At 45.4% G+C, this 25811-nt stretch overlaps 1 protein-coding gene across 2 annotated transcripts in view; it reads left to right on the forward strand.

Moving 5' to 3' along the window:
* WDR35 (WD repeat domain 35) overlaps positions 1-25811 on the forward strand; it is a 1418193-nt gene that overhangs the window by 1376183 nt on the left and 16199 nt on the right. For both annotated transcript variants that reach the window (XM_069605912.1, XM_069605913.1), the window contains one exon: positions 6315-6555. In XM_069605912.1, coding sequence (XP_069462013.1) covers positions 6315-6555 — 241 coding nt within the window. The remainder of the gene's footprint in view (positions 1-6314; positions 6556-25811) is intronic.

Genomic DNA, 25811 nt, shown 5'->3' on the forward strand with positions numbered 1-25811 from the left:
ATTTTTTTATTTTAAAACATTGGTTCCCCAGAGGCTACCAAAAAGTACATTGGCTAACAATGCAATTAAAAATAAAATGGCTTGCATGCTTAGTGAAGCCAAAACTGAAGCACAGCTACTGCCAACCTATTCCCTAAAAGCAATGTAGATTGACAGAATAACATTACAGCAAAAATGCCAGAGATGCATGCCTGCGGCTCGACACCTTTGGAGTACCCAATACCCTATTCCTTACTTAAGGTAAAAAGGCTTGAAATGGCAGGGGGACTTCAGGAGAAGGTCATCTGGCCACCAAAACGAATTGAATGAACCATAAAAGACAGGGTGGGAAAGAAAACATTTGAGGGGCCGAAAAAAGTGTCCCTAGCATCCCCAAAATAGGAATTCTGACTTAACAGTATCCTTCCCAGATTTTCACTCACACCCAGTATCAAAGAGGTAATTAAAGGAAACAATTGGTAATAACAGTTGGTGCACTGCTTTTTAGTAATGGTGGGGTCTTAAAGGATTGTTTCAAAATAATAAAAAAAATGCATTAGGTATAAGATGGTAAATTGAAAGCAACATTGCCTTCTGTTAGTTGCTTGGCTGTGATTTTTATGTGATTTATTATCTAAGGAATGCTTTAAGTTACTTTAGGAGCAGTATTTTATTCCAAGAACTCATGGTATGCCATACAAATGCAGGCAACCATTTAGCCCTAGTGCAGGGCTAGAGATCTTTCACGGTAAGTGTTACGATGGATTTCTGAACTCTGACCTGGTGGGCAGAGGTTCAGGAGGCCGGCCTAGTTTCTTGGAACAGGGTAACCTTCTGGACAATCCAGACCAATCAAGGTAGCTTGGTGGCGGTCAAGACTAGGTCTCAGGAGGGGTGAGGGTGACTGAAAGACCTCAAGGAGCACACAGAGTAAAGGACACTTACAAATCACTCCTAGTCAGGTGTAGTTATATTAAAAATACAAATACATTTTTTTCAAGGCCTTTGAACATCAACACATAATAATAATCACAGTAATACTAATAAACCAACACAATCCTATCAGAATACATATATACAAGACCAATGGGCCTAACGGGTTAAATGCACGAAATGGGTCCACAACCTAAAAAGGGAAGGAAAGAGTCTTTAGGCAGTTCAGCATCAATCACAGTCCTAACTGAAAGGCAGTCCAGTCCCTAAAATGAGGGGAGCCTATTGCTCAAATGTACTTGCAATGCTGGTGTCACAAGTCTCCCCCCTTCTTACCTGTCTGTATTGTTTGCTTGTGATCTTCGGAGATGTCTTCCTTCTCACTGTTCGGGATTTATATAACCCTGTGCGTGGGTCCTCCGATTCCAGCGTGTGGTTCGTGACCCAGCTCTAGGATACGCTGAGATGTCTGGGACGAAAACCAGGAAATAATGAGGTTCGCACTCAGAGACCCGAATGCGATGGAAATCCAGGATATGCAAAGGTAAGGATAAGGAGAAGGAAGAAAGAAGAATTCAGGGGACCGGGAACCAGGAATCAAAAGTAAGCGCTGAACGAGCTCTGGCAACACACGTCCGACTACTGCAAACGGTAGCGTTGAGACGCGCAGAGCCGCGGGGGCGTGTCTGCTTTGTAGAACGTAGAGTGTACAACGCAGAGACTGGCAAACAGCGTTCCGCGTTCAGCAGCCATGTTGGGAGCACTACTGAGTTCAGTCCCCTATGGGTCAGGGACCACGAAGTCCAGAAGGGATGCGAATGGCGGTTCATGACAGCTGGCGCACGCGGTAGTGCAGATGGGCGAAAACGGGGTCTCTTCAAGGGTCTGTAGCAGCTCAGGAAGGTGGGTGAGGTGATGAAGAATAAGTTCCCACTGTTGGAGGAGAGTCTCCCCAACAGGGCAGAGCAGGTTCCAAGAGTCGGGAATAATTTGATAGCTCAGGCTATCTGGGAAATGGAGGGTGGCCCTCAGGGGACACTCGTGCGTAAAAATGGATGGATGTGCTAGGGGAAGTATGCAGTAAGGGCAAAAAACCCTCTTTTTTGATGGGGGCCTGACTCCGGAGGGTTTAGGAAAATATATATCGAAAGAAAAAGGAAAATGGAGTCAAAGGCTACCCTTGTCAGTGACGCTAAAGTGGTTTGTCTAAAAGGGTGCAGTGGAGCTTTGGATACCGTATAACAGTATGCTCTTCCAGAAAAAGGGGGAGACAGTTAAGTTCTGCAATTTATTATTTCACATCCGATAAAAGAATATTTAAAATAATGACATATGCCGTTCTGGGCACAAAAAACCAATAGAGTATTGTGACACACAAACAATTAAGGTGTTTCTGGTGCGGTGGATAAGTGGAAAAATCCATTGAGTGGAACTTGTTCTTCAACAAATGATCGAGCACCCCTCTCTCACACCTGTTGTTGTTTCTAAACAGCTATCACTCAGCAAACATGCGAACACTAACATGGGCTCTATCCTCATATTCCCATGATGAATTTATTTCTTTTTCTCTACTCTGTTCTTTGTAACTTATCTTCATTCATTAACACTGCAATATTGCTCCATGTACTACCAACTATAATGATTGTTTCTGTTAACAAAATGGGTCTCTATTCCCTATACCCGTGCATTTGTGGCTTTTTCAAGGAGCAATGTATTTATATGATTCTCTGTCTAACTTTCGAACATTTTTGTATGCTTTCACATTTTCTACAAACGGTTGTATTTTCAAAAATAACGCATGGCTTGGTGAAATGATAATTCCTTCAATGTACACTAACATCTAAATGTCTTTTTATGAGAAACACACGGTTTGGCAAAATGACAAACCAACGATATTCCATTTTGTGAGATTGTCCAAGTGCACGTATTGAGCCATGATCTACTGACCATTCCCGACAATGCCGCCATTTTAGAAACACTACCCATGTTCAACATAACAACGCTACTCGGTTTGCACATGCGCATCGCGTTTCGCCTAATTTAGAAATGTCCTCTTATATTATAGCCATCACGAATGCGCACCATTCAGACAAGAACGCAAGCCACCGATACAGCTCGCTGAGAGGTAAGCACTAGGACTCCCTGCTTTCCGCACATTTAATTGTCCTCCTTTGGCTACCGGGACTACGGCTATTTCACCAAGTTACAACATGGACCTTTACGGTTAAATTACTTGACGTGTACAATCGAGTCACAAGCGCGACCAGCTGCATGCTCTAAGCTCATACACTTTTAGCATTCACCCATACAAGTATATCCCATGCAAATGTCACGGGTGATCACTCATACCATGTGAATTAGCAAATTTAGAAATCAACATTACTCATCCTTCGATTATTGTCACAAAATTGGGCACGGCCCCTCTCTCAGCATGTATGTCCACCATTACTCAGTTTTTTACAAAGTCACGCTTACCTCAGCAGCTAGCTATACGCACCCTGCATTACATACATCTATGTCCCTTTTCAACAGGACTCTCACAGTCACCAGACGTAGCCATTAAACAACGGCTCCCGCCACTTCTTTCAACTTGAACTCAAGATCGATTCTGCAAGGTAGCACAATCCCTTGGTTTTACCACCCCCCTTTTCTCTATATCACATTCAATGTGCCAGTTCCCTTGAACCACAAAATTCTTTTGAATCTCTTCAGTAACCACAGAGATTGTCTATCCACTTTGCAGACTACAATCAACACGCCAGGCACTCAACCGCCGGCACCTTCAACAACAATCAGTCATGACGCTTCAACTACCTTAGGTAGGCTGTCCTTCCTGCAGTGTCCCCCTATGTGCTTTTTGCCTTTGTCTAATAACCCCAGATCTAACACCCCTTCCTATGTTTTACCAATTACAGGCGCATGCAATTCTTCTCACGGCACCTTCGTGCTCCAAAATTCCCTCAGTCCTGACGACAGTGCGGTGAAATTGCCAGCAGGTCACGACCAATCCAAACCGCTGGATTTTTCCACTTATCCACCGCACCAATAACACCTCAATTGTTTGTGTGTCACAATACCCTTTTGGTTTTTTGTGCCCAGGCCGGCATATGTCATTATTTTAAATATTCTTTTATCGGATGTGAACTAATAAATTGCAGAACTTAACTGTCTCCCCCTTTTTCTGGAAGAGCATACTGTTATACGGTATCCAAAGCTCCACTGCACCCTTTTATTTAGACAAACCACCTTAGCGTCAATGACAAGGGTAGCATTTGACTCCATTTTCCTTTTTCTTTGGATGTGCTAGGGGCCACCGATAAGGTTTGCTAGTACTCAACACCCCTAGGAACACTGCGGACCAAACTTCGGCCGTCGAGTCCACTTTGGTTGCTGCAGTTCTGCAGCTTTCAGCGACAAAGATAGTGTTGATTCCCAAATGGGACAGTGGAGATTTCTCCGCTCCTGGTGGATAGATAAGGCCAGTGTTACTGTAGCAGGCTTCAGGGGCAAGAGGGGCACAGCAGCAGCACACCTGCGAAGTTTGTCACCACGGCTGTGCAACACAGTAACCATGTGTACTCCGTTTCGGGCTCTCTCTCTTTTCTCCAGACCTGGGAATGCCAAGTGTACGAAATTCGGTGTGAAAGTGTCGTGAACACAGCTTGCGATGTTCCAAGTTTCAAGGGGCTCCTCGAAATGGTGGCGGTGTCATAGCAAAGGTCCTGCGTAAGCTGGTCAGCCCACTGGTTGGCACAGGGACACTTCCGAGAGGGCTTACTTGCAGGGATTGATGAAGGTGCCGAGAATAGTTGATCCCACTATTCCAATGGGTCGAAGCATCTTTGCAGACCTTCTAGTTCGATCAGATGCACAGGGGTTCAGCGGGACGACAGCAGGCTCAGGGTGCCAAATGTTCCAACGGGTCAGCAGCGGTTCCTCTACTCAGCTTCTTAGGTTCAGGATACTTGGATCGTATCCTTCGTTCAGTGGGAACTCCAGAGATTGACATGGGGCCTCATTACGACCCAGGTGGTAAGGGGTTAAGGGCGCCGTAAAAGGTGGCAGCGCCGTTAACCCCTTACCGCCTAATTACGAGGTCACTCTGCGGGTCCCTACCTTAACGGCTGGTTTTACCAGCCCTGAAGGAAGGAACCCGCAAAGGGACTTTCGAGGTAATTACGGTACCGCAATTTGTGGTACCGTAATTACCTCCTTCCCCATTCCCATTGAGCCCTATGGGGGCAAAAATGGGAATGGGGAAGAGCCAATGGTGAATGGGGAATTACCGCCCGCCAACCTTGGAATGGGGCGGTAATTCTGCCATCGACCATGGCGCAATCGGTAAAATACCGGCGTCAACCATGGCGCTAAAAGCGCCATGGTTAACGCCTGGGTCCTAATGACCCCCATGGTATGGTTGTTTGGAGCCCTCTCTTATCCAAAACTCCTTTGTGCCAAATAATAGAGAACCCAATGGGAGATCTGCTCACATACAGGCACACCATATGTGGACCAATCACGAACCACGGTAGTCCCAGGCATTGACAGCACACCAGACTCTCTGGCACCCAGCATGTGTATTGGAACTAGACAGCCCAGCCCACATCCTCGAAGCGCACACAGAAGGCATGCAGAAGCCTGCGAAAGCTTGGCGTTTCACGGGAGAATGCATGCCCAAATAAGGATTGACCCAGCTCGACCTGGGGAAGCTGAAGGGGCAAGATGGCCAAAGGACAGGACAAAGAACCTTGGGGCATGACCATTTTGGAGCCATACCACCTTTCTGTGCCAAAAGCGGTTAACACGGTTTGCATGGCAAGAAAGAGTTAAAAATACATGAAAAGATAGGCTGCTAGCAGCCCTGTTCGAGGCACATCCGTACTTCTCCTAAAATGCCAAATCATATATCGTATCATAAGAGACCCAAGTGCACTGTACTGTAAGGTACATTGTGCACTTGTAACATGTTGCAGAAGAGTTGCAACATTGACAAGGACTAAGGGAAACAAAGTCTCCCAGTACTGACTGTCTTTAAGGGCATGCCAGTTTCCCCATAACGAAGTGAGCGAAAAGCCCAGTGGAGTGCAGCAGAAGGCTGGGCTCCACTGGTAAAGTCAGACTATGGTGTTTACACAAAGCAAAAAAGTTGAGGGGTTACACAACTGGAGGGAAAACTTCATATAAATGGGAATCTTTCCTAACACTAAGCTGTGAAATATGTTCCCAGATTCTCTTGTAATCGCCAGAAGCTATTTTGAGAATTTGAGAAACCGAGAAATATTGTGCTACTTATTACTTTATTTTTGGTTTAACATGCAATGCTAAAAGTCATCGAGTTTTGTTTGATTTGGATTCTCCCGCCATATTTAATACGTTTTTTATGTTTTCCTTGTGATTTACAGCGCTTCACTTGAGAGATTATGAAGACATTATTCCTGCAGTTGAGATATACTCCCTCTTAGGTCTCTGTTCTTGTGCAAGCCGAGCATTTGGAACGTGCTCCAAAGCTTTTATTAAGCTTGAATCTTTGGAGACACTAAGTCCTGAACAGAGGCAGCATTATGAAGACCTGGCTCTTGAAATCTTCACTAAACACAGCCCCAAAGATAGCAGACCCACAGAACTGGATAGTCTTCCCGAAGGGTGAGATATTTTTCTCTATTTATCTCCTTACAGATGTACACGTAAGCCTGTTCAAGTAGAAATTAAATTAAGTGAAACCTATTTGTGTAGCTGATACTTTTAATCATGGCATTTTCTACCATTAAAGAATTGAAATAATGTTTCTATGATACATTCCTCCCGTAGCTTCCTCATAATTGAATTATTCATCAGATACAGCATGGGCTGGAAAGTGTCTGAGCCAGCCACCAGGTGACGCAGTACAGCTCTGGCATGCCTTCTTAGCACTCTTTTATGCCCGAAGTGGGCTCATCCATGTATAAATCTGAAGCCGCCTGCGCCATATTCCTCAGTTCCTTTTTTCCATGGCCACACACAGGAAAGGTTTTTTGCTATTTGGATGTTTTCCTCAGTGTCATCGAAATCAGGTTTCAAACACTAACAGCTGTGGGAGCATGAAGTTTGGTTTCAGATCTCAACCTCCAAGTGTTTCATGGCCTCCGCAGAGCCCATGTCTTAGGGATTCAGTTTGTGATGCTCAATGCACCTCAAGACTGTCGGGGAGTGGGTCACCAAGCTAACTCTTAGTGAGGACTTAAAAAACATGCTCTTCTTTGGGAGCCTCCCCTCTCTCTAAGTTAGCTATGGAGATGTTACTGTGGGAGTAGTACTCAGAATCGGAGGAGAAGAATGAGAAAAAGAAGAGGGCACGCCATCACTCTCAAATTGAATCCACTTCCTCGCACATGCACTCCACTTCATCCAGGAAGTGCCACTGTAGGTCGAAGCGTATGTCTGAGTCAGAAGACTTTGCTCTGCTACATAACTTACTTCAGGTGTGCCCAGACCTTCTTTCCCCATGTTGTCTTCTACCCCACATCCCAACATCTGTTTGCTGACAGAAAGCACATATCTCTATTTGTACAGAAAACTCTGTACATTGACGTTCTCCTAACCCTTCCTTTCAAGTCCTGTTGTTTGGGGTTTCTTGGGCCTGCAGGCTGTTGCCATACATAACCTGGAAAGAAAGCCTAGCAAGAACTTCTACCATTTTCCTTGTGACCTTTTATTATTCCTAGAAGTGTGCAACTTCTTTTAGAGTATAAATTAAATCGTGTTGAGCACTCGGAAATTCCATTCTCCATCTTTGTGACAAAACCCATATTGATAGTTATGCAACAGCCTGTATTGATCTATTTGTTTGTGCAATTGTATGACCCTAGTTTTTCCACTGATCTTCCGAAGGAAGGAAAGGCTGGTAATAGGGTAGTAGCTTTTTTCTAAGAAGGGTGCCTATTGATCCTTCTGAGACATGAGGGGAAGGTCCATCTTGACAGAGATGCATTTACGAACAGTGCTTGGCTCTGGATTGATGATGGAGGATGTTGCACTTGTTTGTAATGGTTTTAAGAGATAAAAGGATGCATGAGAGGTTAGTAGTTGAGATGTGTGAGAAACCTGAAAGCGTCTCCCTATCTAGTCCCCGGGGATCTGTCATCCAGGTGGCCAGGACACGGCCATTGCTTTTGGATCCAGTTCCTCAGGGTGGACCAGTTTTGGGAGGATCACCTGGATGGGGAGGGTCCTTGGGGAATGGGAGTGGGACACCGACAGGTGAGACGTGGTATCCCCCTTCTTTAAACACCTTTTATTCATTCTACCACGTAGGATATTCCAAAACACTGTTTCCCCCGCTTTTCAGACTCAAACATTTTCGCACAACATGAAAGACAGCAGACTAACCATAGAGTTGTTTACCTGACATGTCCCAAAATGAGGGCCAGACAAGGTCAGGCAATTGAACAAAACCTCACATACCTGACGGCCCTTTCCTTTCCCCACAGGGATAAAAGGTGGAGCAAGAAAGCGCACTATGAGCAAGGCAGACTGCACGACGTGAGAGCTAACTCAGCATGGCAGTTCAAGAGAAGGCGAAAGACGGCGCAAGTTGAGAGGATACCAAGGGCGGAAGTGACCTTTCCTTTATCGACAGCGACCCGTGAAGCCTCAAGAAAAGGAATTTTAAGACCGCGGACAATAGCCAGCATGAGTTGCAGCAGATGTCAACGATACCCAGACACCTCCTTCGCTGACAGCCAAGCTGCGGAGAGACGCATGGCCCAATAGTACCGGCCTTGACTCTACTGACAAGAAAGCAAAGCAGTTCATCACAGCCGGTGAGTCAAGGGGAGAGCCGATAAAGAAACCAAACTGTGTTGAACGAAAGTAGCACGTGGCTAATTGAACTTTGAATGATCATTGAATTATTGATAGAAGGAAAGGGGAAAGCCAGCATAACAGAATCAAACAACACGTGGTTGTTCATTTGAGAAACGCTGGGCGATTGCCCTCCTGTTGAACTACAGTAACCAGAAGGCCTTAAGAAAAGGCACAAGGGGGTCAAAGTGGTCATACGGGGGCTTGTCAATTCCTCTGTACAGTCGAAAGTCTTTGACCAGCAGATGATTGGGAAACAAAAGGGAAACAAATCCTGCATGGTAAAAGGAGTGCACAAATGGTGCGTTTTGAAGGTTGGCAAGTGTGAACGTGGCAGAGGGATGCTAACAAGAAGGGACAAAATCTAAAGGTCCATAAAAGTACATGAACAGTAGGTGGTAAAAGTTAGCAATGGTGAACCCGGCAGAGGGATGGCAGCAAAAAGAGGCAAAGCCTAAAAGAACTGTTAAAGGTTGGCAAGAGTGAATCAGCAGAGGGATGATAACAAGAGGGGACGAAATCTGAAGTCCCATGAACATTGTGTTGACAGGAGTGAACCCTAAGGATGGATGCTGGCAATTGAAAAGGAGTCTGAACCCGAAGGAGCGAGATCAAGTGGTGGAAAGTCATCACCCCGACTACCGTATGAAATTAACTGTTTAATTGAATTGTCGAGTACCACTGTGAGGTGTCTACGCACAGAAGAGAGGGTCCAAGGGGTGAAGTTGTCCCCCAAACCTGTACGTAAAACAGAACTTTATGTTTGGGGTTTGTGCCCAGAAGAGGGGGACCCAAGGGTGAAGTCATCACCCAAAACTATGCGTGAAAAATAACTTTGTGTGTTTGTTGAAATTAACAGGCCCTCGAAGGTGCCTGTTAATTATACTTTTTCCATCAGTCACCCTTTGACTGAAGAAAACAAGTTCAGTTGCATGTGTTCTGCGTTCATAATTCACGTATGGGAGCGTAGATTGCCTTTATATTGCTGGTTGCAAGATGATTACCTTGGACCCCTGGATCATTTATGTAATCCAGAGGGTAATGCCAGCCTCTTCGTCTATGAGAGCTCCGGTGGAAAGCACAAGGGATTTCCTCAAGGCTTTTCATTGTGCCAAAAAGGACCCAGGCAGGCCTGTGCATAGTACTAAACATCTCCCCACTAAAACTGTGCCTTCCCACCATGGAATTCAAGATGATTACAACCGTGTAGCTCTGACCAGCCTTTTTTCAAGGCGACTGACTATGCAAAGTTGACCTGAAGAATCCACACATACATGTTCCCATTTGGCAACCTTGCAGAAAGTCTGAGCATCCTTAGCGAGCAAACACTACCAAAGCAAGGTGGTGCCATTTACCCTATATAGCAGCACCATAGGTATTCACCAAAGTGATTTCAGCAGTGGTGGCCTGTCTTTGTGGGCAGGGCATGCACATATAGCCATGCTGGATGATTGGCTAATTCAAGCTCCACCTTCAAAAGTGGCTAACATTTTGTACAATCCCTTCTCTCCCTGTTGTTCAAGCTGGGGCATTTTGTCAAACAGAAGAAACCAGAGTTTACCTCGGTGCATCCTTTTCATTCTTAATCATTTGGATACCCCACAGTACAGGGTTTTTCCCATAGCAGAAAGAGTGAAAGATATAAACAAGACTGTCCACTTTTTTCTGAACAGGAAGCACACTTCAGCATGGAGGTTTCAGAGGCTTCTAGCTCTATTCCACCTGGCCGGTGACTGACCTTTGCGGACACTCGGCACTCACTGATTTTTACCATGGACTCCTCCCTCATTAGGTGGGGAGCAACACTGACAGATCTCTCAGTTCGTGGCCTCCGGTCATAGCTGGTGATTTTTGGGAAAGGTAGCTCTTGTGCAGACCGATAATACAGCATGCATGTAGTGTATAAACAAGCATTGATGATACAGGAATATACTCTTCACCATCATGTTCACCTGAAAGGCATCCATCTGAAGTTGGAGGACTATCTGGAAGCTGACATCTAAGTTGCTTAGACCAGGCAAACCACAAATGGGAAATTCACCCTCTCTCACAGATTTTTCAATATTGGGGCACCCCTGAGGTCAAATATTTTTGTTTGTGCACCCCAAGTGGTGCTAGGGGTGCACAAACAGGCACCCCTAGCACCTTTAGCGACTCCTCCACATTACGTGAGTCGGCGTGACTGCTTGCACCTTACCCAGAAGCTGAGGCAATCTTTGATCAGTGTGATACTGGTTTTCGGACCTACAGAACTTAGCGGTTCCAGGTTCACTCTTTCCAGAGATGTTGTCTGAGCAGATGAAGGTTTATCAATCTTTCCCTCAATCGTTAAGGTTGGTCGCCCGATTCATCGGAAGCTTACCCAAGGAGACCTGATTCACTGGTCAATTCAGGTGGCAAGAAATAAATCTACTTAGTTCCTTTACAAGAGTGCATTTATTTGTTTCTGAAACTGGTCACTAGAGAGAGGAGCTCACCCTTTAAACTACTTCCTTGATGAGATGCTGTCATTTATCTCTTGCTTAACCTCCTTGCGCATTAAGATCAACTCTTGCTGTACCTTCCTGCAGCTCTAGGAGTAAACAAAAGTTCATATCATTTTACATTCTTCACTGAAACTCATTCAACAAACACTTTGACAGGCTAAATAACCCTTTTCCTCTTCCACAGGCCTAGCAAACAGTATGGGACTTAATTGTGTTTAACAGTTATAGCCCACAAGCCCGTTATTCCCATGGTATCAGCACACATCAAGACGGTCATATGTATGGTTCCCTTTTTAGTAGCAGTGACTTCCATACGGCCATCAGTGAGATCAAGTCTGTCGGCCTTGAAACCTTACAGTCTTTCATATTGATAAAGCAGCTTTTCATATGTCTGGATGGATAACTCACAAGGTAAATTCTCACCTCTCGCAGGGGGCCACCGTGCACTTGACAAGTTTGAATCCTGCAGCGTGGCTAACTTAGCCCTTCAGCCATTCAATAGATTGGGTACCATTAAATGGGGTAATAACACCTGTTACAGCACGAAGAAGCGGGAGGAATCTGGCATGAGAGTTATATCTCTCTCTGGTGGTTCTATGTGATTTTAACAATTACAGAGGGATGTTTTGCCGAAAACCAAAACACCCGAAAAATCCCCACATTTCTTTTTGTTTTCCCTTTGGGGGATGGGGTGGGTCTTGCCCCCAAGTCCATGTTCCCCTGTGATTTTAAGCCTACCCCAGCTCCCTCCCCACCCGTTTTAATCCCTTACCCCACCCCATATATAAAAAACAAAATAATTTGGCGTTTTTTCGTTTTTATTGTTTTGTTACAACATCCCTCTCTGAAAATGATTTTGTCAAAATAACTGGATACCCTCTCAGTTCTATGTGATTTTGGGGGGCAGGCGGACCCAGCATCTGCAAGAATGGCATCTTGTTACTTCAGATGCATGGGCACTGAAGACAGTGGCCCAAGGGTACTGTCTCCCATTTCTGCAAGGGCCTCCAGATTGCCCTGCTAGCAAGCAATCTCTTCGGGATCCAGTTCTGCTCCACCTTTTTCTGATGGAGAAAGGTGCTGTGGAGAATTTACCTTTTTAGCGGAACAGAACCAGAGTTGGTAATCCGCCTATTTTCTGGTTCCCAAGAAAGAAGGAGGCCTGGGACCCATCCTGAACCTGAGGCACTTGAACAAGTACCTCAGGAAGGACAAATTCATCACGGTCACTCTTTCACAGATCCTCCAGTTGTTTCGGCTCCAGGACTGGATGGTGTCACGCAATCTTCAGGATGCTTACTTTCTTGTGCCTATACATCCCAGACATGGGAAGTACTTGAGGTTCGCTATTAGAAGTTCTCACTATCAATTTCCAGTACTGCTTTTTGTGCTCACCTCTGCCTGAGGGTCTTCAACAAGTTTATGGCGTTAGTGGCAGCATATCTAAGGAGGGGAGGGATTCACATCTTTCCCTACCTAGAGAATTGGCTGATCAGAACTTGTTCTCCCAAACAGGCTCAGGACCATCTCAACAGCATTTGCCACTCTCTCCACAAACTGGGCCTCTCCCTCAATTTCAAGAAGTGCCAGATTTCACCTTCTCAAATGCTTCAATTTTCTGAAGCGGCCCTGGACTCATCCACGGGAAAGGCTTCTCCTACCGAGTTGAGGGCTCATCATATCTTGCAGATAGTATTGAGATTTCAAAACGCCCAGTTTATACCAGCATTCAACTTTTTGTGGTTGCTGGGCCTCATAGCATACTGACTTTACCTGGTGCCTGAGGTAGGCCTGAGGATGAGGTTCCTCCAGTGGACCCTCACATCTCAATGGCTACAGCTCCCAGGCAGGATGATGGAGCTTCTTCAGGTCCCGAGCATATTTGCATAGGATCTGCTGTTGTGGGCCTGTAAAGAGAATGTGATGATAGGGGAACAGATAACTGTAGTCACGGATGCTTCCCTCATCGAATAGGGAGCTCACATGAGTGATGTGATGATGAGTGGACTTCGGTCCCCTGCAGAATTAAGACTAAACATAAACCTCTTAGAGCCGAGGGTGATCAGACAGGCGCTGATGGCCTTTTTACCTTCTATCCAGGGAAAGAATGTCCTGATAATGACAGACAACACAGTGGCCATGCATTACTTCAACAAAAGAGGAGATATAGGGTCACTACCACTGTGCAAGGAGACAATGCAGCTCTGGTTTTGGGTTCTACAAAAGGAGATCTCTGTTGGCTGTTCATGTAGCCGGGAAGGAGAATACAACGGTGGACGCTCTGAGCAGGCAGAGCATGATCTCCCATGAATGGGAGTTAGATCAGTAAGTCCTTCTAGAGATCTTCGCTCTTTGGGGAACCCCTCAAGTGGATCTGTTTGCATCCAGTATCAACTGGAAGTGCGACCTGTTCTGCTCCAGGGAATTTCCTCAGACAGGCGCTGTGGGGGACGAGTTCATAGTGGACTGGGAATTTCCACTCTTATGTGCGTTCCCTCCGGTCCCTGTCATCCCTCATGTCATCAGGAGCTTGAGGAAGTTCGGGAAATCTATGATCTTGATTGTCCCGGATTAGGCCAGGAGGACATGGTAGCCGGACCTTCTGGACATGTCCACCTGCCTTCCATTCAGTCTTCCCCAGAGAGTGGATCTCCTAATAGCGAGGCTGTCTTTTTCACCGAGGAGTTAGCCTCTCAGAAACAAGGCGTGAAGGTTCGGTGTTCTAAGATTGAAAGATTGGGACTTCCTGGAAAACATTATGGAGGTGTTGCTTTCGGGTAGAAGGCCAGCAACCAAGCCCTCTACTGCAACCCTTCAAACAGGTTTTACAGCTGGTGTAGGGCTAAAGATATACATCCTTTCAAATGGATTGTGTCCTCCCATGCATTTTTCCTCTGATAATTATCTTCCAGCTTAAGCTGCTTTGGAAAAAATAAATCTCGACAGGGGGCGCTGTGCGGTAGCTATGATGACTCAATGTCCCCCGAAGGCCTCCGTCTGATGGTCGACGTCATCCCCAGTATATGTAGCACGCGCATCGCCAATTAGCTTCAGTTCTGATTTTCCAACGCAGCTTTTGCTTCGAGAGAAATTATGGCACGCTTCGGTTTGTTAAATTAAAATATCAGGTCTTCACCGGCGACTCCATCGATACCCAAAATGGGTTTTAAGAAGTGTCAGGATTGCGGGTTGAAGAAATCCATCACCGACCCCCACCGCGTTTGCCTGTGGTGCCTTGGCATGGAGCATTGTACGACGGAGTGCAAATCCTGTCAGCCGATGATTGACAAGGCTCTGAGCGAGCGCAAAGGTAAATTGGCAGAGGTAGAATTCCAAAATCCCCTTCTGTCCCAAAAAAACATACTTTGGATGAGTCGAGAGATTCTCCTCGTCGAAAAAGATCAAAGAAACCTCAATCGAGAAGATGTTCACGTCATTCTTCATCTTCCAGGAAGTCGAAGAACAGACGTCATAGGTCTCCTGGAATTTGGAAAGCCAGATCCTGCAATCATGCTGACCGCTCGATTCTAAGTGATCCGACCGCGGCTGATTTTGCTGCGGCCGGAATGTTCGCATGAGAAAGGTGTAAACTACCAACAGTTTGCACCTTTCTCATGCGAACACAGTTACATACTACGGGGGGTGCAGGGTTTTCTCCCCCAACCCCCGATACAGTAAGCGGGTGTTGCGCCCCCGTTTATTTTTACTTTTTTTTGCGGGTGTGCTGCGGGGGTGTCCCCTGCAACACCCCGCTCACTATGCCGCACAGTGTAGTGAGCGGGGTATTGCGGGGTGCAGTCTTTTTTTTTTTTTTTTTTTTTTTTTTTTTTTTTTTTCTGCAATGCTCCCACCAAAGGTTCGAACTTTTGGTATTCGAACCTTTGGTGGTAGCATTTTTCAGTCGTTTTGTACGGTCAGGCCTTTTTTTTTCGGTCCGATCGTACAAAACCAACCGCTCATATAGACAATTGATGAGCAAGGTAGTAGAATATTTGGGAAGGAGTAGACCTGCTCTTCCTTTTTACCAGGATGACTTGACGGACATATTGGATCCTGGTCCACAGAGGGATCCCATTTTGCCCTTCCATATTGCTTTGCAAAAAAGAGATACAACAAATTGGGAAACCCCAGATGATATTTCCCAAGAAATATAGACTGTTAAGCAGTGACCCAGATTGCTTGACCAAGCACCCGACTCCAGAAAGTTTGGTGATCTAAGCAGCCACGTCCACAAAACAATCTGCTTACCCTACCATTCCTACAGGCAGGGATGATAAATGGGTGGACACTTGGGCGCGGAATGTATTTACTGCCGGAAAAATGGCCTTAAAATCGACAAATGCCACTTGTGCCTTATCAAAATTTTCATTCATCCTGGGGGATTGTGTAGCAATGGTGGTTGACATCCCAAAAGGGGTAGAGAGAGAGACGGCCTCCTAGCTATCATCAAGGATGGTGTGAATGCCTCCAGTCAGGTCTGGATACTGCAGATAGTATTAGCAGATCCTTGGCGGCTTTCACCGTGCTATGCAGATTTGCGTGGCTGAGGAAGTCTGGATTTGCACCAGACCTGCAATCTAGATTACTCAATATGCCCTTTGAGGGCTCGAGACTGTTTGGTAGCAAGGCTGATGAAAGTCTGGAAAGGCTACAGACCTCAAAAGCAGCGGCTAAATCTCTTAGCGCCACTATTAGACATTCCTACTCCGGTACATCATCTTGGAGGGGTAAGTCCCTTCATTTCTACTCCTCGATTAGAAGAGTAAGAGGACAAGCCAGTCATAGAGGACAATGAAGATTCCCTTGTGGTGGATGAGGGAGAGGTGCTAAATCAGCCCAAGCAGCAGCAGCTTTGCCCTTAGCCGCTGCTTTAGCTGCCTCAAAACCTCTCGGAGGCCTTAATCCACAAGGCCCCAGTGGGAGTCAGGCTCTCACAGCATCTGAAAGAGTGGTAATACATTACTTCAGATGCGTGGGCACCGGAAACAGTGGCCCAGGGTTACTGCCTTCCTTTCTAAAAAGGCCCCGGGATCATCCACCGGGGAACAGCTTATTAAACATTCCAGATCTGCTCCTTGTGCAAGAAACTTTGATCCTGCTAGAGAAAGGTACAATAGAACCAGTACCTGCAGTGGAGACGACCAAGGGTTGGTACTCCCCGTTTGTTCTAATCCCCAAAAAGGACAGAGGATTGAGACCCATCTTGGACTTAAGAAACTTGAACAGTTCAAGATGGTTACTCTTTCTCAGATCTTTCAGGCCCTCCAGCTCCAAGACTGGATGGTATCATTGGACCTTCTGGATGCTTACTTTCATGTGCCTATCCATCACAAGCACAGAAAGTACCTGAGGGTCGCAGTTGGCGGTTCTCATTTTCAGTTTGAGTTCTGACATTTGGGCTAACCTCCACACAAGGGTTTTCACCAAGTTGATGGCGGTGATGGCAGCGAGTCTGAAGAGAGGGGGATTCACGTCTACCCCTACCTGGATGATTGGCTGATCAGGTCTCATTCTCCAGAGCAGACCCTGGATAATCTCAGCGTGACTTGCCACTTTCTCCACAAACTGGGCTTCTCCCTCAGTTGCAAGAAGTCAAACATAATACCATCTCAAAGACTCCAGCTCATCGGAACTGTCCTGGATGCCTCCTCAGGCAAAGCCTTGCCACCTGTGGTCAGGGCTCATCACAGTCTGCAGATGGTCACCAAATGCCCAGAGTCTTCGGCCCTTCAATTTTTTGAGGTTGCTCGGCCTCATGGCATCCTGCATTTTTCTGGTGCCAGGGGCTCGCCTGAGATCTCTCCAATGGGCTCTCAGGACTCAATGGTCCCAATTCTCAGGCAGGATGTCAGACCTCCTTCAGGTTTCGAGCAGAGTCGCACAGGACCTTCTATGGTGGGCCTGCGAGGACAACATTCTGAAGGGAGAACCTTTTTGGCAACCATGGCCGGAGATAACAGTAGTGACGCACGCTTCACTCACGGGGTGGGGAGCCCACACCAACGATCTGACAATCAACGGTCCTTGGTCTCCATCGGAGTCCAAATTACATATCAATCCTTTCGAGCTGAGAGCAATCAGACTAGCGCTGAAGGCCTTTCTACCCTCTGTACAGGGAAAGAATGCCCTGATAATGACGGACAACACAATGGCCATGTACTACAAGAACAAGAGAGGAGGTGTAGGGTCACTACCACTGTGCAGAGAGACAATGCAGCTCTGGAACTGGGCAATTCAAGAAGGAATGTCCCTATCAGCAGTTCACCTAGCTAGAGAGGAGAGCACAGTGGCAGACACTCTGAGCAGGCAGAGCACAGTCTCCCACAAGTGGGAACTATCTCAGGAAGTCCTTCAAGAGATCTTCACCCTTTGGGGAACCCCTCAAGTGGATCTGTTCACGGCTAGCATCAACCAGAGGTGCGTGCTATTCTGCTCCACAGAATTTTCACCAAGAGGAGCTCTAGGAGACACGTTCCCGGGGGACGGGAAGTTTCCAGTCCCTGTCATTCCTCACGTGATCAGGAGGTTGAGAAAGTTTGGGAAATCCATGACCCGAATTTCCCTGGTTTGGGCCAGGAGGAGGTGGTACCCGAACCTTCTGGACATGTTTGTCTGCCCTCTGATATATTTCCCAGAAAGAGAGGACCTTCTCTCACGAGAGGAGGGTCAGGTTCTCCATACAGAGGTCCAAACACTCAACCTTCACGCATGGTTTCTGAGAGGCTGAGGTACAAGGATTAGGACCTCCCGGAAAAAGACGTAATGGAGATTTTGCTTTCGGCCAGAAGGACAGCAACAAAATCCTTATACCACTGTCGTTGGAACAAGTTCAGCAGCTGTATTAGGGATAAGAATGTCGATCCATTTCAATGCGATACACCCACAGTGTTTTCTTTCCTACTTCACTTAGCAAATCTGGATCTCCAGATCACAACAATAAAAGGTTAGCTGGCAGCGCTTTTGATTTTCAAGTGCTCATCAGAGGAAACCTCATACTTTAAGATCCCTTTAATCATTCAGTTTCTTAAAGGGCTCACTAATATATTTCCTCCTACTCCCTTTCAGGTACCTGTTTGGGATTTAAATCTTGTATTAAAAATTCTTAACATGCATTCCTTTTGAAGCCATGCATTCATGTCCATTGACACTATTGACACTATTGACACTAAAAACTGTTTTGCTAGTCACAATTACATCTTCCCGCAGGGTGAGCGAATTGCAACCACTTTCTTGTAAACCTCCACATACAGTCTTCCATAAGAATAAGGTTATTCTAAAAGTAAGACTTTTGTTTTTGCCAAAAATAGTCTCTGACATCTAATTTTCCCAAAAGATAGTTTTATCAACTTTCTATCCCCCTCCTCATCCTGGAAAGGAGGAGGAAAAGTTACATAGATTGGAATTTAGGGAGGCTCTCGGATTTTATAGATCTCGCAAATGTTAAAAATTCGCCAGGACGACCAATTATTCTTCAGATATACAATTCATAAATTGGAGTTAGCAATGACAAAACAGACTCTATCCAGATGGCTTATTCTGGCTATCCAAGAATGCTATAGACTGACTGGTAAAGGGTCTAAGAGCTCACTCAACCAGGGGCATGGCTACATTTTCCGCTCTTCAGAGAGGAGTACCTATTAAAGACATTTGTGCAGCAGCCACTTGGTCTACCATACACACCTTTGTGAAACATTACTCCCTGGACACTTCTTTTACTCAAGAGGGAGCTTTCAGGAAAGCTGTCTTGCACTCTGTCCATAATACCTGCTAAAGGCAGATCTAAAATACTTTTCCCACCTCCAAGACTATTACTGCTTTGGGAGGCTATCAAAAACGAGGAATATGTGGGAGGACACAATCCATTCGAAGAACAAGTTACTTACCCTTGGGAACTTTCTGACGATTGGATGTTCCTCTCACGTATTCCTCATCGCCCCTTCCAACCTACCTCGCTGCAGGATTTACGTGTTTTACACTCTGCACTCTCTCAGAAGTCTTCTAAGACTAAAGAGGCCCTAGTAATTCCTCTAAACATGGGAAAATAAGAACTGAAGCCAACGGGCGCTGCGCGTGCTACATATACTGCAGGTGGCGTTGGCTATGGGACAGAGGCCTTCGAGGGGCATTGAGTCATTGACGCTACCGCACAGCCTCCTCTGTCGAGAAATTCTTTTTCCGAAGCAGTTGAAGCTGGAAGATAATTATCAAAGATGAGGAATACGTGGGAGGAACATCCAATCAAAAGAACGTTACCAGGGGTAAGTAACTTGTTCTTCTCTTTCAATACACCTACAGTGCTGTCTTTTTTCTGCACCTAGCCCATCAGGGGCTGCAGGTGGCTACCGTTAAGGGATACCTGCCGGCGTTATCCATTTTCAAATACACATCGGAACAAGGCTCTTATTTTAAGGTGCCTTTTGTGATACAATTCTTTAAGGATTGAAATACATTCCCACCGATCCCTTTTCTATTCGAATGTAGTACTTCCTTTTTTAATGCCTGGCCCTTTTGAGTCACTTAGTTCCTGTCCTCTTAGACTACTATCCTGGAAAACCATCTTTTTAGTGACCATCACTCCTGCTCGCAGTGTTAGCGAGCTACAAGCCCTATCCTGCAAACTACCATTCACGGTATTCTCCAAAGAGAAGGTAGTTTTGAGGGTTTGTACCTCCTTTTTCCCAAGGTTGAGTCTGAATTTCATTTGACACAGAAGATCAGACTGACAGCTTTCTACCCCCTCTCCTAACCTCTCTAAGAATTAAGAGAGGTTACACAGGCTTGACCTGAACAGGGCTCTTGGCTTTCACATCTCAAGAATGTCAGCCATCAGACAAGATGACCAACTTTTCATTAGCTACACTGGTCACAAATTAGGCCAAGCCGTGAGCAAGCACACACTCTCGCAATGGATCATTTTATGCATTTTAGAGTGCTACTCCATTGCTCGAAAGGGGGTCCCTGAGAATTTAAGAATTTTCCGCTCAACAAAGAGGTGTACCAGTGCTGCAATATGGTCCTCCCTCCATATATTCTCAAAACATTACTGTTTAGACCCTCTGTCAGGCCAGGATGCTCGCTTTGGAAGGACGTTTCTGCACACTATTATGTGCTAGAAAAAACCTGACAAAAATCCACTTCTCCCACCTCCCATGCTATGGGAGTCTATCTAAGATGAGGAATCCGTTCGAGGCTACAATCCATTAGAAGAACAAATTACTTACCCCTGATAATGTTCTTTCTTATGGATGGTTCCTCCCACAGATTTCTCATTGCCCCCGCAACCTGCCCCACTGACTGTGAGCACATTTTTGTTTACTTCTCTCTTTCAACACTCATGCAAGTTATTTTATTCCTCAAGACACTGAGCAGAAAGCGGAAAAACTATGAACGGAGGAAGCGGGCCCTGTGCATGCAATTTATACTTTCATCAGTTCGTGCCCAGTTGCAGGAACGGTAACTGTCGAGGGAAATCGACGCTGATGCCGCACAGCACGCCCTTCTGCTGTAATTTCTTTTTTTTTCAAGACTACAAAGTAGGATACACATATATCTAATGTGAGGAATCCATTGGAGGAACGTCCATTAGAAAGAACATTACCAGGGTAAGTCATTTGTTCTTCTCTGTCCATCATCTTCAGGCAGTGTTCTTTCCAGCATCTCTCCCGGGGGCCAGTAGAGTTTAATCCTATGGACCGGTAATTGTCAAACCACTAAAAGAAAGAAAAGGAACCTAATAGGGATTCCTCCCGTCCGATGCACACTATCAAGGGACCACCAGAGAGGTGGTAAAGTGTTGTAATTAATTAATTACAAAAAGTTTGATAAAGTGAAATCAATAAGGTTTTACATTTGCTATTGAAAGCATGACTTATACACAAAAATTGTAAAAGCACACAGTTGACTTTAATTGTAGATAACATTCAATGTAGAGATGGACAAAACACACATTTGTTATAGACAGTGTTGACGGCTTTATGTGTTTCAAGGGGTAACCCTCTTCATCAGAAGCCTGAACAGAATTTGGTGGTTGTTGAAAATCATTGCAAACAAAGTGGAAACAAACAGAAACAAAGAAACACTTTTCATAAGACAATCAACCATGATGTTTGTAAGAAATTAAGAGATTCTGCAATATACGTTCTAACATGGGTGTTTGTATTCAAGTTAAACAGGAGCTCAATTGTGAGTGTTTAATCAAATCGAGAATTCCTACCCGTTTAACATAGAGCCCTATTGTCTTCTAATGCTATATCCCAGTTAAGCAAAATATGAGGCTGAAGCAGCCAAGAAGTGTAGTACAAATGACAGATGGAGGGGTAAGCTTAGTTCATATGTATATGCATATGGCATCTTTATATGTATATATGTGGCTGTGTTAACCCTGACCACGGAATCAAGCTACATACAAGCTAGCACAAAATGTAATAACACACTCACCCTTGTGTGCTTGTGGAGTGCATGTTACTATCGGAAGAGGCCCAAAGGAGGTGCTGGTATTCCAAGGAAGGACTAAGTAGTCCAGAGCTTCATGTAGTATATAAGCCTAAATTGTACACGGGTGATATAAGTTGAAAGAGCTATCAATAAACGAGACCGTTCATTCAGAGGTCACGAGGCATGCACAGGGAATTAAATATTGCGATGATACACACCCTTGGTATATTGTATGAACTGCATGATGAGCCTTCTGATGCCCCAGTATATGGCGTAAAAGAAGTCAGAGACTTGAACAGGAATTCTTGTTCAAGAAGTTCTAGTGGTAGGTTTTGAACACAGGTAAGTTTTCAATTCAGCAATTGCTTGTAGGATTTAGTTGTCTGGCTTGTCGGCTGCTACCGTTTTGTCTTGTGTATATATAAAAAGGAGGAGTTAGATGATTTTTTCTAAACTGTCACTTCATCACCCAAAACAAGTAATCCGCTGATGGTCCTGCACAAAATGTTCAAAACAAACCTTTTTTTCATCAAGTACATTTATTAATAAACTAATTCAATTATCTAAAACATATAAAGGATCCTAACATCACACACAGTGAGTTAACAACACTAAAACTATATATAAAGGCACCTAATTGGGAAATACACGTATGGCGTATTCAGAGTATGCAATATTTACCATTGAGGGACAACAACTATATAGCATATTGAAACAAATTGATGGGTATCATACCTTGCATTGTCTAATTCAGGGCCACCCTAAAGAGGACAAGGCAAATTGCAGGAGCTAACTGGGCTGCGAGGCTCTCACGGAAAAGTACTCCGTTGTCAAGGACGGGTTACACTGTAGGCTAACCAGTGAGCGAGTAGCGGTGAATCCGTTAGGAAGGGCTTCAGTCAACCTAAAAACAAGCATATAATTATGTTCAAAGTGAACCATTGAGTCCTATGGGAGTGGGGATCAACATTTTTCCGGCGCCTGACTTCACGGACCGCTGGGGCTGTAATGCCCCAGTGTTTCCGTGAAGCCAGACACCAGAAAAATGCACACTGTGCTTGTAATGAGGCCCTATATTAACTAAGAACAATCGCCCAGCATTGTTGCCTGTGCTCAGGCGCAGCCGCGTTTTGCGTACGCCGCCGGTGCAAGTACCTTTTGAGGGCGGGTTAGTTGCAGCCTGGGACTGGGCCTCTACATCCAGGCGTCATGATTGTGCATTTGGGGTGGGTCCTACTATTCTTTGCATAGCAGTAGTCCCGACTGCCATCTAGTGGGGTAGACCGTTTGGACGACACCCAGTTGTTCTTTGAGTTCCCGGCTAGGGCCAGGTAAGAGGTGTTCGGTCTTGAGCGACTGTGGTAGGCTACGTTTCCATCGTTAGATCATTTGAGCTACCTCTATCGGGATGTTGTCAAGCTATAGCGGGGCATTGCTTGCCTCTTATGAGAAGGCTGATTGTTTCCGTGTCCATCTATACATATGCTTTTTTGGGGAGGTCGAAGAACAGGGCTCGGTTCTTGTGTATGATCTCTAATCATGCTGGATATAGCAGCATATATCTCGGGTCCGCTTTACGAAGTCTGGCTTTTGCTGAAGTGAAGTGGCCTCTGCTCTTCTGAACCTGTAGAGTATAGTCGGTATATACTGGTATACCCGCTGATGCCCTTCCTATCTTGCCTCCTTGTCTTGAGTAAGATAAGATCTTTTCTCTATCCTTGTAGTGAAGGATATTTGCTTTGATTGGTCTCAGAGGAGCTCCTGGTGGTGGTTTCCGGGTTAAGGCGAAATGCGCTCTTTCTACTGTAAAGCCTTGCGAGAGGTTCCTCAGGCGACTTTCTGCAGGAACATATTCTCTACATAAGCTGTGGGGTCGGGTCCTTCTCCTTCTGGCAGGCCAATAATATGAACGTTATTGCGGCGGGCCCTCCCTTCTGCGTCTTCCGCCCTGTTCTCCAGCAACTTGACTCTCTGTTACAGATCTCGTGGATTTTAGCGTTGTCTGTTAGTTGTTTTTCCAAGGTAGTGGTAGGTTTTGAACACAGGTAAGTTTTCAATTCAGCAATTGCTTGTAGGATTTAGTTGTCTGGCTTGTCGGCTGCTACCGTTTTGTCTTGTGTATATATAAAAAGAAGGAGTTAGATGATTTTTTCTAAACTGTGACTTCATCACCCAAAACAAGTAATCCGCTGATGGTCCTGCACACTAAGTCGTAAAAAAATGGACTGTGTGCAAATGTTCAAAACAAACCTTTTTTCATCAAGTACATTTATTAATAAACTAATTCAATTATCTAAAACATATAAAGGATCCTAACATCACACACAGTGAGTTAACAACACTAAAACTATATATAAAACAATATGATCGACACTACACAAGACATTACATCAAACCATACAACATTCTCAATGTGTCATAAAAACATCATCATTCCCATTGTGCAGACGCCGTTTGTGCGGTGGACGACTGCTGCTGAGCTTTGTCGTAGTTGTCCATAGTAGTTTGACTGCCCTTGGTTTTAGGTGCTTTAGGAGGCATTCAACCTGCTGCAATGTGCTGTGTTCGCACAGTGTGGGTTTGTTCTCTTTGTCACTAAAGGGTGTGTCGGTGTACAAGGGCCGAACAAAGGCTACCCTTTAACTGCATGTTTCTCACTTACGGTTACTCTGAGTGTGATAGGAGCATTAGAGGAGAAGGGATCTGCAAGCTTGAGCCCGCCAGCAGTCCGGCTTTCTTTGTAGTTTGGGCGTCTGATCTATCACCCTATGCCCGTGGAGTGGCGCTGTGGGCTATGGATACGTTGGTCTCCCTTGTGATTAGTGGGGCCGTTACCCCATGATGTAGGCTTAGGATGTACAGGCCTTAATAACGTCTTATATTGACAGCTGGCCGTGATGTGAACTTGGACAGCTAGGAGCTTGATGAAATCTGCAGTGGTCGCTGAGCTGCCGTGGCGTGGCGCGAATTTGGCCTGCCAGGAGCTTGGCTTGGCTCTGTGCAATACAGGTGTGCTGGGGAGCTCCTAGTTATGTTCAAAGAGTGCCACATGGGCTTACTAGGGTCTGCAGGCAAGTGCAACGGCCACAGCAGGAGGTGGGCGTGAGTCTGCAAACTCTGTGTTTTTCAGGTTGTAGCATGCAGTCCGACCAAGACAGGCTTACGCTTCTGATTTCAGCGCTCCTCGGCGCATTGACCTATGGGGGCTCGTGAGGTCTCAGCGGGGCTCTCTGTGATCGCGGTTGGCACTGGCTTGCAGGGGAAGACCATGGGCCAGTGAGCAGGTAAGGAGCTCCGTTAGCAAAGTTATTTGTAAGTTTACGGGGGCTCAGGCGGTCCACGTCTAGCCTATAATCTCTGGATATTAACACATTGAGTATGTTGCTTCACTGTACTCTTGTCAGGAGGCCAATGCGAGTGACAGTATGGCAGCAAGCCAGTGCGGGCCTGCAGGGGAGGACTACAGAGCCAATTGGCGGGTCGGGCTTCACTGTCACTCCTTCATGTGCGTTGGCATTGGCACAGGTGGGAGCTGTTCTGCAACAACTAGGTACTTACTCAGTGTCTGTGTTGCCTCTTGGTTAACTTTAGCCTTTTACAACCATACAAACAATCAATCCTCATTTCCATATTTTATCTTAAAACAATCCCATAAATTTAAAAAGAATAACAGGAACGAAGGGACAAAAAAAGGAGAAAAGGAAAAAAAAAAATCAACAATAAAACAGTTCATACAATCAACCAATCTTCCTATTTACAATTGACTATCTAATCCATAATTCATTACCTCTTCCCCTCATATCAAAATCTCTGTTTATAAAAGACTCAAGTGAAGACTTCAAATATATTCTATTTGCTTTCCCTCTTCACAATTACAAAACAGTCTCACATTTTTCTAGCATTTGGATTACCGCTATTACCATACGCTGCGAGTGACCATCAATCAGTCTTTCCCAGAGTGAGTCTTGCATATAGTGAGTTGTTTGGAACACGAATTTATTAAGGAAAAGCAATCTAGCATTCCTTGTGCCTTCAACGGTCATTAGCAAATGTTTCTTCTGGGTTTTTGCAGATCTGACATAATTTGCGGGCGATCTCCCCCAGCCCTCTATTTGCCAGAACTTCGCCTGTATGTATCAC

Source organism: Ambystoma mexicanum, chromosome 4p (assembly GCF_040938575.1).
Source record: "Ambystoma mexicanum isolate Mex_15411 chromosome 4p, UKY_AmexF1_1, whole genome shotgun sequence".
NCBI classification, from domain to species: domain Eukaryota; kingdom Metazoa; phylum Chordata; class Amphibia; order Caudata; family Ambystomatidae; genus Ambystoma; species Ambystoma mexicanum.